This window comes from Megascapheus bottae, chromosome 13 (assembly GCF_031878675.1).
Source record: "Megascapheus bottae isolate mThoBot1 chromosome 13, mThoBot2.hap1, whole genome shotgun sequence".
NCBI lineage: Eukaryota > Metazoa > Chordata > Mammalia > Rodentia > Geomyidae > Megascapheus > Megascapheus bottae.
The window spans coordinates 29,279,876-29,296,869 of NC_143521.1; the positions used below are offsets into that span (position 1 = coordinate 29,279,876).

Genomic DNA, 16,994 nt, shown 5'->3' on the forward strand with positions numbered 1-16,994 from the left:
GGTAGAAGTACAGTGGGTAGTCCATGTGCTTAGCATGTACAAGGTGATGGGTTTATCCCTGACACCAAAAATAAGTCCCAATTCCTTTTCCACAAATACACTGTTGTACAAATACTTTTAAAGTTCAAAACCTAAGCAAGGAAATCATTTTAATGAATTCGCATTATCTTTCTACGTATGTCATGCATTGAGAAAATAGGAAATGGCTTATTTTTTATTTGAGAGTGGAAACCTTTGGCATCAGGACTAGCATACAACATTCTGTGATGATGAGCTAGATGGTGAGCTGCGCAGTGGCCCTGGTCCTGCTCACTGAGAACTTGCAGCCAGATGTGCAATCAGATCCTTCGCATCTTGCAAAGTGGACGGAATGTCTGAGCCACACTCAGTTACTTGAGTTCCAAACAAGAACAGTTTCCTGTCATTTCCTACCTGAGATAATTCCAAAGCATCATGGATATCTGTGATGTGATAGGCTGCTTCAAGGTCCTTCGTCCAGAAGAGAAAGAGAAAAAAAGATGGTTATTTTGTAATGCTTTCAGATATAATTCCTTTCTGCTCTTACTTATTGCTGTCAATGACTCTCCCATTTTAATACAGAGGACACTGTGTCCACATTATCATGACTTTAGTGGCTGTGTGACTGTAAATATTCTCACCGGGATAATTCCAGTGTTTGGGTTATTCACAACATTATTTTCTGGGATGAAGCTAAGTCAATATAATACATTAATTTTCTAATCAGTTTCTAATATTTTTTCATTGTCTTAAATTTCAAGATTGTTTTCTAGAGGATCAATGATGACATTTATATTTATGAACAGAAGCTTGATTTATTCCAACATATAGTGCTGAATTCCCCCCATGCATGAAGCATGAAACAAAGCATTTTTAAGGCACAGAAATATGAATAATCATCTCCATACTTAAATATTTTTATCTAGTGATTAAAAGTATACTTATTTATTTTGTCAGTCATGGGGCTTGAACTCAGGGCCTGGGCACTGTCCCTGAGCTCTTCAGCTCAAGACTACCACCCTACCACTTTGAGCCACAGCATCACTTCTGGTTTTCTGGTGGTTAATTGGAGATAAGAGTCTCATGGACTTTTGTGCCTGGGCTGACCTTGTACCTCGATCCTCAGATCTTAGCCTCTTGAGTAGCTAGGATTACAGGTATGAGCCACTGCTGCCTGGCTAAAAGAACACTTTTTTTTTTGTATACACACTTAAGATATTCAGTACAACTCCTGTCTACACAGATTGATTTTTACTTTACCTGCTTGTGTGCAAACACCACTAGAGGTAGAGCTGGGTTTGCTTTGACTAGTTCATGAAGGTATTTCTTAGCTTCACCTAATCGGTTGTGATCTGCTGAATCTACCACAAAGATGAGCAGCAATCCTTTGGACAGGTGTGTTTCCCACTGGGAACGGTAAGGTTCACTGCCACCAACTGCAGAGAACAGGATAGGAAGAAGACATCAAAACATCACAGAGTTATTGCTGTGCAAGAATGAAGACAATTCGGAGTTACTGGGAAACATTTGGTGATTACCCTTCATTCTGGAATCACAAGAGATGGGTGTGTAGACACCAACCACTACAATGCTATCTTCTGACCCATTACACCACAGCAGACCCAGCAGCTGGGTAAAGGGAGCAGGTAATTAGATCATTAAAGGAGACAGGTTAGAACACATTTACTCGAAAATCATTTTTTTTTTTTTTTGTCAGTCATGGAGCTTGGAGTCTGGGCCTGGGCGGGGTCTCTGGGCTCTTCATCCTCAGATCTCAGCCTCCTGAGTAGCTAGGATTACAATCATGAGCCACCACGCCCGGCTTAATTTCTCCTTTTAATTCAGGTGTTTTCCTTGGGAGGAAACCACTTTTAGATTACAGAATTTCATTCCGATGACTCTTCTCAGGAAACTTTTTAGATAATGATAGTATATGTATAATGGGTTTAAGTTTTTTTCCTTCTTTTTTTATTGTAATTAACAAAAGGGTTACATGATATTTGCCAGATAGAAGGTGCATTAATTCACATACATTGATACCCTTTCACATGTCTTGGTAAGTTTTTTTCCTTCTACAAGGAAGTGTTGATGAACTATAATTCATAGCTATTCTGTGTGTGATCACCTATTTCTGTACTTTCCACAAGCTAAAGAACGGCTTTTATACTGAGCATATATGTGTGTGTGCGCGCGCATGCGCGAGTGTATGCCTGCTTTAGGGCTTCAACTCAAGGCTTGGGCTCTGTCCCTGAGGTATTTTGTTCAAGGCAAGCACTCAAACACTTGAACCACAGCTCCACTTCCAGATCCTTTGGTGTTTAATTGGAGATGAGAGTCTCATGGACTTATCTGCCCCAGCAGGCTTTGAACTCTTACTTGCTCACAAGATCTCAGCTTCTTGAGTATCTAGGGTTACAGGCATGAGCTACCAGAACCCAGCTTTTACCACTGGCCTTTTTCCCCCCATTTTGGATTGGAGGTGGGGGTGGGGAAGAATAATAGGTTAGGTATGAAGGCTCATGTCAGTAATCTCAGAAAGTGCTCCCCTCTCCAGGCACCTTGATATTAAACTACATTTGTATCCTAAAAGTCTAGGAAAATCTGATTAGTAATACTTTTCTCATGGTCCCAATGTTGAGCATGCCATGTCTGGCTGAAGTTGAAAAATGGCTATTCCCAAACTAGTGAGAAATGGAGCTTACTTTCCAGGAACTTCATTTGATTGTTGTCAATGTTGATGCAAACTTCATTGAAACCCTGGGTGGGTGTCACACATTGCTGGACTTTGTGGGAAGCTAGAGAGTAGAGGAGGCTGGTTTTTCCTGCTCCATCCAGGCCAAGTACTAGGACCTTATTTTTCTCCTGCAAAATAAAAAGGTAAGGCTGGGAGTTTAGCCTAATGGTAGAGTGTTTACCTAGCATGCACAAAGACCTGGGTTTAATTCCTCAGGACCACATACACAGAAAAAGCTGGAAATGGTGCTGTGGCTCAATGATAAGAGTTCTGTCCTTGACAAAGCCCAAGGGCAGTGCCCAGGCCCTGAGTTCAAGCCCCAGGACTAGCTTAGTAAACTTGGTAAACTTAGGGCCTTGATTCCCTGACTCCTGCCTCTGATGGGCATAATATAATCATAGAATTGCAAACCAATAAAACAAAAAAATGTAATAAGTCTAAGACACACAGTACCAACCAGTTCACATCATATAACTTGCCATTACTACATATGTGATATTTATCTCATATATCTTATTCACTTTAACTCTTGGTCAGTCTATTAATACTTTATATATGTTATAAAGTTATGGTATATATGTAACACAGATACATAATATACACATTGATATTTTATCATTGATCTCAGGGTCATTTTCCAGACTTTGTTATCTTGAGTTTACATCTCTTGGCAACTGTAGCAGAATTTAGTGTGGTGTTTGGGATTTTGGGACCTCAATGGTTCAAGTATTAATATACTCATCATGCAACCATTTTTTTAGAAAATATTATTATTATTAATACCCCTTTTTTCCCTCAAGACCACGATAGCTTATTACTTATCATGCAACCATTTAAAAGCTCATTATTATTAATTTATCTTGCCTGTAAAATTGGATATTTCCTATCATATGTTTTTAATATAAATATAATTACATGAAAAAGTAAGTTTACAGAAATTGTTTAATTAGTCTCAATAACATGAGTATTAGTTTTAAAATCTAATGTTAGGGTCGGTAGTTTGGCCTAGTGCTTGCCTAGCATGCACCTGGGTTTGAGTCCTTGGTACCACATACATAGAAAAAACTGGAAGTGAGGCTGTGGCTCAAGTGGTAGAGCACTAATCTTGAGAAAGCCCAAGGACTGTGCGTAGGTCCTGAGTTCAAGTCCCCGGACCACAAAAACAATCTAATGTTAAAGTCTAGTACACAGGAAACAAATTTTAAAAAGAAGCAGCCTAGGGGCAGGAAAATGATACATACACATAATCTCAGCTACTAACTAAAGAGATTGGGATCAAAAAGATCTTGAGTCAATGCCAGTCTCAGAGAAAAGTTGGCAGGAAGCATGGCTATAATCCTAGCTATTCAAGAGGCTGAGCTCTGAAAATTTTGCCAGCTTGGGTAGACAAATCTGAGACACCTATCTCCAACTGATTAGTAATAAACCAGATCTGGAGGTGAGGTTCAAATTGTAGGACTGGAACCATGAGAGAAAAAAAGTCAAAGCTCCAAAGTGCCAGTCCAAAACATAAAGACGAAGAAAAGTACATGTTCTTGGACTGAGAGCTTGATGCAATGATACTTTTATGAGCCACTTCCTACCTCCACCCTTTTACCCCACTTGCCCATCCATACGTAAGTGTCACAGTGCCATTCTGAGGACATGATATGCCAAAGAAGAAGGACTTATTACACAAGAATCTTCCCTGGATGTTTTCAAACTGCATATTTGACACCCAAAAATGGCTGTGGGGAACAGTGATTGAGGGAGTGAGGCTGATTAGAATATATTATAAATAGGTGTGGAAATGGAAGTGAATCATCCTCTGTATAACTAATGTAATCTTAAACAAGAAGATAAAAATGACTATGGTGTAAGAGTCCCCCCAATCCCTAGTCGGGTCCACTCAAGATGAATATCCCTCCACTTGGACATTTCTGAAATCAAGATGCATTTTATACTGACAGGCAGTACTTTTTCTTTTATAATGATACCTAAAACAATGGCATCCTGGGTCTCATTAAATATTGTGTTAAAAACAGTCACCTACTCAATGATAGCAGTCAATCACACTGCTGCCCTGAAACCTATCCAACCTAGTAATTCTGCCCTCATAGTTTACATTTTGCTTTGTTTTCAGGCTGAAACACAGGCTTTGGGCTCAGTGATAGACAAGTGTAGAGGCCCTGTCTTCAAGTTTCAGCATCAAAAAAAAAAAGATAAAAAATAAACTAAATATTTTAAACATAAATATAAATATTATCCATCATTGTCCTGAGATCATTGTGAGTCGAGTGCAAAAATGTGTGAACATTATGTTCTTTATCAAAAGTTCTGCCTTTAGTCACTTTTAGACTGTCTCCCTTAAGAATTGAAATTGTTGGGTCAGGACTTTGGCATAGTGGTAGAGTGCTTGCCTTGCATCCACGAAGCCCTGGGTTCCATTCCTCCGTACCACATACATAGAAAAAGTCATCCTAGCTACTTAGGAGGGTAAGATCTGAGGATAGGTTCAAAGCTTTCCCAGGCAATATAAAGCCTAGAGACTCTTATCTCCAGTTAATCACTAGAAAACAGAAAGTGGGGCTGTGGCTCCAGGGTAGGGTGGTAGCCTTGAGCAGAAGAGCTCAGGGACAGTGCCCAGGCCAGATTTCAAACCCCATGACCTCCCCTCCCCAAAATGAAAGAAAGCCGGAAGTGGTGCTGTGGCTCAAGTGGTAGGACCTTTAACCTTGAGCTGAAGAGGTCAGGGGCAGTGCCTAGGCCCACAGTGCAAGCCTCACTACCAAAAAAAAAAAAAAATTCCAATTGTTTAGAACCAGAACACAGCCACGGAGCCAGCAGGAACCCCAGGAACTCTGAGCCATCGCGTGGACCGCTTGTGCGTTCTGAGACCTGTCAGGGAAAAGTTTGTCTCACTCCCTTCTGGGTGCTGGTAGTCTGGAAGCCATGCATAGCCAGTGTTGAGGGAAAAGAGCAAAGAGCCCGGTCATACATTTGGATACACTTGGAAACCCTGTGCCTTACAACGAACAATACACTAGGCGAAGAGAACCTGCTGGGCAGAGGCTTCTGAAGGGGCAGGGGTTTTGGAGGGCAGACAGGCAGAAGAGGAATAAGATCTTCCCAGAGTGCCGGCGAAGTCCGGGTGAGCTCTCTGGTCCTCCGCTGACCAGGGCCGGGGATGAGAGGGAGAGGGGGTGGTGGGGTGTTCGCTGTCTGGCACGTCCCCTTCCATCCAGAGGGAAAGCTGCTGGTGAGCCCCGATTCCCTCCCGGGGGCCCTGGGGCTGACACGTAACAGAGCCCCCGCCGGGTCTGGCCTCGGACAATGGCCTTGGAGACTGGGGTTCCGGTTGCCTTGGGGGTCTCTTACCACTCTAGCCTGTGGTGAGGGCAGGGCATTTGTCAAGATGTCTCCTTCATTGTTCTTCTTCTCCTGTTTCTCTTTAAATTGTTCCTTCGTTTTCTCCATTGTCTTCACTGGATCTTTCTTCCTCTCATCTTCTTTTCTCTTAATTAACACCTCCCTGCTTTTCTCTTTCCCGTCTTTCTCTTTCCCTTCTTTCTCTTTCCCTTCTTTCTCTTTCCCTTCTTTCTCTTTCCCTTCTTTCTCTTTCCCGTCTTTCTCTTTCCCTTCTTTCTCTTTCCCTTCTTTCTCTTTCCCCTTCTTGTCTTTGTCCCTGCACTTCTCTACGTCTTTCTTTTTGTCTTCTCTTCCTCTTCCCCTAATTTTCTCTGCTTCCTTTGCCTTCTCTTTTTTCATTTTCCCCCTCTCCATCCCCAGCAGCCCTGTGTTCTTTTTCTCCCCAGCTCAGCGCGCCAGCGCGCAGCAGAAGTGGCCGGCCAGGGGTGTGGGGTGGAGACGTAGATGTCCTGGGCGTTCGCCACACCCCGTCACCAGGGCTGCCAGCCGGGTGACGGGCGGCGCGCAGCCCGGGCTCGCTCACCCAACACGGGCTGCTTTCACTGGGGGGCGGGGGGATCCCCGAACGATAGAGGGAAGGGCAGGGCTTTCGGAGAGAGCCCAGGCCGGCTAGGGGCGTTGGGGAGTTCCAGTCTTAGAGTGGGGAGAACCCAGTGTAAAGAACGGGACATGGCGTATGCTCTCCGCAGTGGCGAGCTGTGGCACGGTTCTGCCTTGGCCAAGTATTGCAAAGTTTTCTTTGAAAGATGGGCCCCAAGGTATCTGAGTATCTGATCTTTATGGCATCGACAGTAGTGCCTGCCCTGCCACCTGGTGTCACCACCTAGGGGACAGTCCCCAGCACTCCCAGGCCGCTCCAGCTCACTACCTGGAGCCGTTTACTCTGACCTCTATCTTGTATTGTGATCAAGGATTAAGGATAAAAAGTAATGTAAATAACTGGTATCAAAATCCTAATGCTTTTTGCTTAAACAAAACTAAACAAACCCTGGAGATTAAAAAATCTGTGGCAATTAAGTAGCCCATCAGGATTCTGGCTGCTAGTATGGCTTAACACGAAAACCCAAATCGTTTCATACAGTCTCGTCACTCCAGTGATCTGTACATGGTAAATTAGGCACCAGCAATTTTTTTTTTTGTCAGTTGTGGGGCTTGAGTTCAGGGTCTGGGCATTGTCCCTGAGCTTTCTTGATCACTGTTAGCACTTTACCACTTCGAACCCCAACTCCACTTCTGGTTTTCTGATGGTTAATTAGAGATAAAAGTCACAGACTTTTCTACCAGGGCAGGCTCTGAGCCTTGAGTCTCAGACCTCAGCCTCCCGGGTCATTAGGATTACAGGCATCAGCCACCAGCATCTGCTATTTTCTATTCATCTGAACTCTATAGTAGTATAAGTCTTGTTGTTGTTGTTGGTGGTTTTTAGGACAGGAAGGGTGAGCTATAGCTCAGTGGTAAAATGCTGACCTCGTAGGCCTAAGAGCTCAGTGCAAGATAAACAGATACTTTCATTTTTGCATGAAATAAACTAATTCTCCATTCTCTGATTTGCTTCAAACAGGCTTGTAAAAAACCAACTGAATGGCAACTCCAGAAGGCTTGAGTGATGTCTTTTTGGTGGGGGGGGGGGTTGCTTTATTTATTATTTTTTATTATTTTTTTGTCAGTTGTTGGTTACTCTCCATGAGACTCTTTGTACTCAAGGGTAGCACTCTACCACTTGAGCCACAGCACCACTTCCAGTGTGGTTGACTGGAGTCCCATGGGAACTTTTCTACCTAGGCTGGCTTAGAACCACGATTCTCATATCTCAGCCTCCTGAGTAGCTAAGATTACAGGCATGAGCCACTCCTAGCTACTCAGGAGGCTGAGGTCCTAGGACTGCAGTTCAAAGCTACCTGGAGCAAGAAAGTTCAAGAGGCTCTTCTAATTAAGCACCAAAAAAGCAGAAGTGGGACTGTGGCTCAAGTGGTAGTCTTAAGCAAAAAAGCCCAGGGCCAGCGCCCAGGCAGTGAATTCAAGCCCCTAGTGTGCCCACACACATGTGCACACGCACACGTGCACACACACACACACACACACCATTAATTTTATGGCATTGCTGATAAAATTAGGGGACAATTTTAGATACTTGTTAAAATTTTTTAAAAAAGATACACCAATCATGTTGTGCCTGAGTGGCTCAAGCTATAATCTTAGCTATTTGGGGCAGAGAGCTAAGGATCAAGGTTCAAAGCTTGCCTAGGCAGAAAGAGCTGGGTGCTGGTGGTTCATGCCTATAATCCTGGCTATTCAGGAGTCCAAGATCTGAGGATCACTGTTCAAAGCCTGTTCTGTTCATGGACACAAAAGTCCATGAGACTCATCTTCAATTAACTACCAGAAAACTAGAAGTGGCATTATGGCTCAAAGTGGAATGGCAGCCTTGAGCTGAGGAAATTAAGGACAGTGCCCAGGCCCAGAGTTCAAGGCCCCGCGACCCCTCCCCCCAAAAAAAGGCAAGAATACAAGGCCCTGATACAGACATCAACCTCATACACAAAAATATACAAACCAGGAAGTACTCTAAAAAACTCCAATACTCAAAACACCTTTATCCATATTCACTGTTAGAATGTTTTATTTTAAAATGTGCCAGTGAGTGGATATATCCACAGTGATTTTTATAAATGTATATGTACACACACACACAGTATATATGTCACTGGGTAAAAAAGGCCTGTCCAAAACAGAAAATGAAGACTAGAAAGTTAATGTAGATGTTTAACTTCATTTGACAATAACTTATGTGAACCCAGGCTTCCATTCCTTAGCAAAGACTAACAATATTGATGGCTACTAACAACAAAAACTGAAAAAGAAATGTAATTTTCATTCTATCTTGGGTCAAAAATTTCAATGATGAGTCATCTTTGCAAGATTTTGTTGTTTAGTTAACTTAGAAAATTAGCTATCTTTAATCACAGAAATTTATGGAAACCTAAGCAATTATTCCTCTAACGGGGAATTATTCTTAACCAGATTTTCTCTGTGAAGCTCAAAAAAGTATTATGCCTAATCATTCTTAGCTTATGATTTCTTATTTAGATGTGAAATGCAGATTCTGATTATACAGCTGTAATACAGCACCCATTTCTTATGTTGTAGAAGAGAAAAGCCTTTTTTTTGTGCCAGTCCTGGGGCTTGGATTCAGGACCTGGGCACTGTTTTTGGGATTTCTCAAGGCTAGTGTTCTACCACTTTAGCCACAGCACCACTTCTACTTTTTCTGTGTATGTGGTACCGAGGAATTGAACCCAGGGCTTCATGCATGCACTCTACCTACCACTAGGCAACACTCCAGGCCCAAGCTGTTTTGTTTTGTTTTTTGTTTTTTTTAAAAAAAGAAAACTCAAAGTTTCAGTAAGTATATTCAGTCAAACACAGCAGCACTTTATTAACAAGAACAGAGTAATCTGATCACAAGGAAAAAGAATTCTAAAATAAATGATATCTTGGGCAGCATAAAATGAATACTAAACAAGGGTACGCATCCCAATGTGAAGGTGGCTTGTAAGCAAGGAAAGAAGTGAGCAGCATTTACATCACACACCAACTGTAAAATACATTTATCATTTTGAGAATGGCAATGGTTATAACCCATAAGTAGAAAGAAGAGCCATTTGAGTAGCAATTAATTGGGCAAAACACTCATTAAAATTTAATACTGCCTGATGCTGTTTCCTCTTTACATAATGAAGTCAATGTCTATGTTTTTGATAGGGGCCATTATATCTTTCTGATTGATAGTCCAAATTCATCTGACCTCAGACCACTAGGTCTAAAAGTCAACTATTTTAACATTGATGGATTTTTATGAGGTCTTTAATGCTGCTATATCAGCATATTAACATAATCTGAAAATGATTAGGGACATACATAAAGGACCATATAGTATTTTTAATATATAAATGAAATAGCCTACATTCCAGTATCACATACCAGAAAATGCATGGTTAAAATTCAGACACAAGTCTTTTTGTGGCTACATTAAATGAAGAATATTACTGGTTCTTTACTAAGGTCCCTTTTCATCACATGATATTTCTAAACAAATATTTGGAATGCTTAGAAGATGTTACCTGTAGTCTCCTAGGGCCTCCTTAAGACATAATTTAAAATGGGATATAAATAGGAGTAAGTGTTTTAGACTCCAATTAAAACAGTAGAAACAGTTTCTGTTTAAATCCTGGGAAAACTCATAACCTGCCTATTTGTAAAAAGGAAAAATGAATCAGCACACAAAGATAAAGGATGCAACAGATATCTAGGTAGCAGCCGCCCAATCATGTTCAGTCCTCATACTCCACAAGCCAAGTCTGACTAGGCAGTTTGAAGATATTTTCCTACCAGATACTTAACAAATTATTTTATGAAACGATGGGGATGGAAGAGAGAAGTTCTGTGCTTCTTACTGTGTTACCTTTATTACGTTCCTAGTGTCAATAGTTTAAAAACAGCCTCCAACAAAAACATTTTATTCACCAGCCACCTTTTCCTCCTTTTTTCTTTTTCTGCTGCTGTTTCTTTTTGGTTGCTGGAGCCCCTGCAGGCTTCTGGTGTCTTGGGGGTATGATGTTACTTGTAGAGGCAGACACCGTTGCTGCACTGCCAGGCCTTGGGGAGGTGGGTGGACTGCTCACAGTTTTACTAGCATCTCTGAAACCATCAGACCAGAAAAGTCTCGATAATTTGGAAATTTAACAAGAGAAAAGAGTATAAAAATACATGAGCAATGGCTTTACTTTCTACACCTAAGATGCTCCTCTGGATTCTCTACTTCTTGCAGAATGGATACCCCAACTCCCCATTTTCCTTCCAATAATATGTTTATACTAATTTACAACTAAAGACAAAAATAATAGAGAAAGGGGCTGGGAGTTTGGCCTAGTGGTAGAGTGCTTGCCTAGCATGCACAAAGACATGGGTTCCATTCCTCGGTACCACATACATAGAAAAGCCAGAAATGGTGCTGTAGCTCAAGTAGTAGAGTGCTAAGCCTTGAGAAAGCCCAAGGATAGTGCTTCAGGCCCTGAGTTTGAGCCCCAGGACTGGCAAAAAATAATAATAATAGGGAAAGGGTGAAGAAGTGTCATGGGGAAGGTTGACTGGTTGGAATACACTGTAGACATCTGTGGAAATGTCAGTGAAATGTCCCCTTGTAGAGCTAATGTATACTAATAAAAAATTGCAACAACAGGGGCCGGGAGTTTGGCCTAGTGGTTAAAGTGCTTGCCTCGCATGCATGAAGACCTGGGTTCGATTCCTCGGTACCACATACATAGAAAAAAAGCCAGAAGTGGTGCTGAGGCTCAAGTGGTAGAGCTCTAGCCTTGAGAAAGTCCAAGGACAGTGCTCAGGCCCTGAGCTCAAGCCCAGGACTGGCAAAAAAAAAATTAAAAAAAAAAAAAAACTGCAACAACAACAAAAAAAGAGTAATAATACATGCCAAATTTTACAAATCTAACAATTTGAGAAATATTAAATGATCCATAATTGCATGTAGAAATAATTTAAATACATCTATCTGCTTGCCTGCCTGCCTGCATGCCTACTTACCTACCTATTTTTGTATGTGGTTCTACAATTGAATCTAGAGCTTGTGAATACTAGGAAAAAACTATCTGGGCTATACTTTCAGTCCCTACAATAGTTTTTTTTTTTCTCCAGTCCTGGGCTTGAGCTCAGGGCCTGAGCACTGTCCTTGGGCTTTCTCAGGGCTAGAGCTCTACCACTTAAGCCTCAGCACCACTCTGGCTTTTTTCTATGTATGTGGTACCGAGGAATCAAACCTGGGCCTTTGTGCATGCTAGGCAAGCACTCTACCACTAGGCCAAACTCTTGGCCCCCTATAATAGTTTTTATATTACAAACATGTATCTAAGATAACTGGCAGAGTAGTTCAAGTAGTAGGGTGCATCCTTGGCAAGTACAAGGCCCTGAATTCAAACCTCAATACCACAATGATCACAAAAAAGAAAAAAAAAAATCATTGTAACTATATACATAGGGATGTATACACATATATATATGCAAATAAATGCAGATGCATATGCAGATTCTCACTAATACCTCTGAAACAATCTCAGAAAGAACCCACACTGTGCACATTAGAAGAGACCCCTATTGTGGTACTGTGACTTACAGTTCAGAGGAAGCTCCTGCAGTTGCTCCCTGTGTCCCTTTTCCAATCTGATCCTTCTTTTTACCCTTCTTTCTTCCTCGGTAGTAAGAGCGCTCCCGCATTGGCAGCCACCTTTCTGGATCTGGGGTGACTTTTGGGTCATAATTCTTAGGTAGCTTTCCTGAATAACAAGTGATAAAGAAATGAGAACTATATTGTTAGTATTTTAGGATTGTTTAAACAATATAGGGATAAAGACTATAAATAAGATTTGTCTAAGAAAATTCATTTATATAATCTAGACCTTATTTCTATGCGTAACAAAATTCAGAGGCCATAAAGGATATAGCTACATAAAAATATGAAACTTATGGGTAATGGTGGCTCATGCCTGTAATCCTATCTACTCAGGAGGCTGAGGTCTGAGGATTGTGGTTCAAAGCCAGCCTGGGCACTAAAGTCCATATGCGACTCTTATCTCCAAGTAACCACAAGAAAACCAGAAAACTGTAAGTGGTAGCCTTGAGCTGAAGAGCTCAGGGACAAAGCCCAGGCCCAGAGTTCAAGCCCCCACTGATTAAAAAAAAAAAACAGGAATAGGTAGGTGGCTTCAGAAATAATCTCTTGACTAGATGATGCCATGCACAGCGATTCGACACACAGCCTAAGCCAATCAATGCACAATACTCTTTGGGGAGTGGTTCAAGATACATAACAAGGCTTGCTGAGTCCAGAGAAGAGTCCTATCTGTTCTGCCAGATGTAAGTAATAAGAATGTGACCTTATTACCAGCAAACATGCTCTGACATTATGAGAACAAAACAAAGAGATACGACTACTATTGAGTCAACCAACCTTGATGGAAACTTAACTTTTCTTTCTTTGCTGCTCCTAGGATTGAACTATGGACCTGGATGCTATTCCTGGGCTCCTTTTTGCTCAAGGCTGACCACTTTGACCACCTGAGTCAGACTGCCACTTCTTGCTTGCTATTGTGTGTGTGTGTGATTGTTGTATTGGAGACTTTCCTGCCCAAGCTGTCTTTGAACCCTGATCCTCAAATCTCAGCCTCCTGAGTAGCTACTTTATAAATAGTGTATTTTCCTAAGTGACACTGAAGGACTTCTATATTTATACCCAAAAGATCCTAAAATATTAGTAACTTACTGGATAGTAGGTACTATCCTAGGACTTTACCATTAGTATCTCATTATTTGAGCTACATAGTATGATATCTGACTTTGTAAATGAAAAACTTAGGTTGGTATGTTAAAGTCACAGTTGCCCAGTATAAGAACACTATGGCAACAATCTGAATTTACCAGTTAAACTCAAGTTGCACTCCTTAAGTTGTGTGTGTGTGTGTGTGTGTGTGTGTGTGTGTGTGTGTGTAAACCTTACCCTTCTTCTTCTTCTTCTTCTTTTTCAAATCTCCCTGTCTGAAAAGACAAGGAAAAAATCATTACTATCCTTGCAGTAATTACGTAGAAGATAACCAACTGGGTGGTTTGTCAGAAATGTGGGTTTAAGCCAAATAACAAACTACCTGAAATACTAATACCATTTAAATTCAATCACAATAGAAACTGTAATTTCCAAAAGGTAATTTAGAAAAGAGGCAATAATTGTTTTCAGAAACTACATAACAATTACACAGAGCAAAACTTAACTGGCACACACTGAACTTAATTTAAAACTTTTCCAGTGTAAATTGGTTACCTTCTAAAACCAGTTAACAAAGCTATCTTTTAAACAGTGTCTAAAAAGTATTTAATAGAGTTCAAAGTATGCTAGGTAACTTATATAAACTTACAAATCTATAACCTCAGAGTAAGTTAATTTAATCTATCTACACTTGGCAAGAGTTTAGAACCTTTACCAGAAGAAAATGTTTACGTAAAATAGCTGTAAAGACTGTGAGGGGAGGGGAAGGGGAAGAAAACAACAACAAAATACCAAGAAAAAGAAATACAAAGGTCAGTTTCTGAGATGGCATTGAATTCAATCTTTCCTATTCTAATTTAAGTAATAAAATTTTATAATAAAGCCGGGTGTGGTGGCTATTGCCTGTAATCCAAGCTATTCAGGAGGCTGAGATCTGAGGATCAAGGTTCAAAGCCAGTCCAGGCACAAAAGAACCTGAGACTCTTATCTCACAGTACCCAGGGTGAGTTCAAGCCTCATGACCCACCAAAAAAAAAAAAAAAATACACACACACACACACACACACACACACACACACACACACACGGATACTCCAAACAAGTTACATTGTACAGGGTTATACTGGACAGTGGTAGGAGGAAGACGACTTAACTTTAATTTTATCTTTCAGATTTCTTTTTGCTCTCTCAGTGATGCTGAGAATTTAAGTAAAGACCCTTCTACATTCTAGGAAATGTTATATCACTGAGCTCCATTCCCAGATAACATCTTTCAAACTCTGAACCCTATGAATTTATGTTACCTTTATATATGTAAAACCTTTATTAAGTATGTTAGTAAAATGGAAAGATACTGAAAGGGGCCTAGGAAATAAAAAAAGCATTAAAAAAATTGTCAATCACTCTGAAAGCTAGAACGAAGAAGAAGAAGAAAAATGTGTGCTTCCCCCCCCCCCCCTGTAGGTATCAGGCTTGAACTCAGGGCCTGGGTGCTACTCCTGAACTTTTTTGCTCAAAGCTAGTGTTCTACCACTTTGAACCTCATCTTTACTTCTTCTTCTTTTTTTTTTTTTTGGCCAGTCCTGGGGCTTGAACTCAGGGCCTGAGTGCTCTCCTTGGGCTTTCTCAAGGCTAGAGCTCTACCACTTGAGCCTCAGCACTACTTCTGGCTTTTTTCTAAGAATGTGTTATTGAGGAATCAAACCTGGGTCTTTGTGCATTCTAGGCAAGCACTCTACCACTAAGCCAAACTCCAGGCCCTCACTTTCTGTGTGTGCGTGTGTGTTTCATTGGAGATAAGAGTCTAACAGACTTTAGTGCCCAGGATGTCTTTGAACCATGATGCTCAGATCTCAGCCTCCTGAGTAGCTAGGATTATAGGTACAAGCCACCAGATCCTGGCTTGAAGTTATCTTTTATTTCTTAAATAATTTAAAATTAGCATTAAAAGCAGGGCATGGTGGCTTGGCTCACACCTATAATCCTAGCTACACAGGACGCTGACATCTGAGGATCGCAGTTCAAAGCCAGCCCAGGCACTAAAGTCTGTGAGACTCTTGTCTCCAATTAACCACTAGAAAACTGGAAGTGGTGCTGTGACTCAAAGGTTAAGGCAGTAGCCTTGAGCTGAAGAACTCAGAGACAGCGCACAGGCCCAGGGTCCAAGCCGTACAACCGACAAAAAAAAAAAAAAATAGCATTAGAGAGAACATTTTAGAATGAAAATTAAGTTGTTTTTAATTAAGAAAAACACAAAGTGGTACTGCACACCTGTAATTTCAGCCCTTAGGAATACATGACTAATATAAGAGCACCTTGAGTTTAAAGTCAGCATGACTTAACACAGTAAGTTCAAGGCTGGCTTATGCTATACAACAAGATCTTGTCTCAAAAAAGGAAACAAAAAAAGAAAAACATACCCTTGTTCCTTTGGTTGACTGTCTCCAGTAACTTTTCCACCTTTCTTCCGAATGTATGTAGCACCAGGAGAATTTTCAAGAGCCTCCACATCTATTTTTAGAGACATACTATCTGAAGAGGGCAAGTGTTTACTAAGACTGTGATAGAAGAGGAGTTTAGGAACAATATATACGTAACTGTCTCTAAAATTGGAATGACACAAGATCAGCATATTTCATATTTTAAAAATTGCTGGGTATTTGTGGCCTAAGCCTGTAATCCTAGCTCCTCAGGAGACTGAGATCTGAGGATCTTGGTTTGAAGCCAGCCCCAGCAGAAAAGTCCCCATGAGACTCTTATCTCCAATTAATTACTCAAAAAACTGGAAGTGGTACTGTGGCTCAAAATGGTACAGTGCTAATCTTGAAAACAAAGAGGCTCAGGGGCAGTGCCTGGGTCAAGTTACTGACAAGAAAGGAAAAAAGAACAAAAAATAATTGCTTTCTTTCTTTTCCTGAGTCCTTCTCATCATTTTGAAGAGTCAAAATGTAACCATCTACTCCTTAACTTAATCATGGTAGTTCCAAAAACTTACCAAGCTAAGAAAATACAAGCTAGCTCAAGGTAAAGGCTTTGATTTTGGCTGCTTAAGCATCTGCCACTTCACATCAATTTAGGGAGTGTATCCTGATTTGAATAGTATGTATATCACACGTTCAGTAACAATACTGAATCCTTTTAACAGTAATTGAGATGGACATTTGACTCCAATAGTTCAATCAGAGTAACATTTCCAAATCAATGCACAACTCTGGGGCTTGGAGTTTGGCCTAGAGGTAGAGTGCTTGCCTAGCATGCACAAAGACCCAAGTTTGATTCTTCAGTACCACATACATAGAAAAAGCCAGAAGTGATGCTGTGGCTCAAGTAGTAGAGCTCTAGCCTTGAAAGTCCAAGGACAGTGCCTAGGACCTGAGTTCAAGACCAGTAAATGGCAAAAAAAAAAGGGGGGGGCTGGCTATTATTTACTCAGTAACAATTCTGGAGAAATATAGGGCTACAGTTTGTTTTTACTTTTGATTCTGGGTCAAACTATCCCAAGGTGGA

At 40.9% G+C, this 16,994-nt stretch overlaps 2 protein-coding genes across 4 annotated transcripts in view; both read right to left on the reverse strand.

Moving 5' to 3' along the window:
• Positions 1–196: 196 nt before the first annotated feature.
• Positions 197–6,801, reverse strand: Arl9 (ARF like GTPase 9). Of its 2 annotated transcripts, none has more exons than XM_090343550.1 (4): positions 6,110–6,801; positions 2,721–2,880; positions 1,279–1,454; positions 197–489 (listed from the first exon to the last, which is right to left on the reverse strand). In XM_090343550.1, the coding sequence occupies exons 1-4, from the start codon at positions 6,512–6,514 to the stop codon at positions 310–312; spliced, it is 921 nt and encodes a 306-aa protein (XP_090199676.1). In that variant the 5' UTR covers positions 6,515–6,801; the 3' UTR covers positions 197–309. The 2 variants fall into 2 exon arrangements, with proteins under 2 accessions (XP_090199676.1, XP_090199677.1); XM_090343551.1 differs by lacking the exon at positions 6,110–6,801 and adding an exon at positions 5,790–6,016.
• Positions 6,802–9,702: 2,901 nt separating this feature from the next.
• Positions 9,703–16,994, reverse strand: part of Srp72 (signal recognition particle 72) — a 30,199-nt gene continuing 22,907 nt past the window's right edge. For both annotated transcript variants that reach the window (XM_090343540.1, XM_090343541.1), the window contains 4 exons: positions 15,908–16,045; positions 13,725–13,762; positions 12,345–12,504; positions 9,703–10,858 (listed from right to left, as the gene is read on the reverse strand). In XM_090343540.1, the coding sequence (XP_090199666.1) occupies positions 10,681–10,858; positions 12,345–12,504; positions 13,725–13,762; positions 15,908–16,045 (514 nt within the window). In that variant the 3' untranslated portion in view covers positions 9,703–10,680. The remainder of the gene's footprint in view (positions 10,859–12,344; positions 12,505–13,724; positions 13,763–15,907; positions 16,046–16,994) is intronic.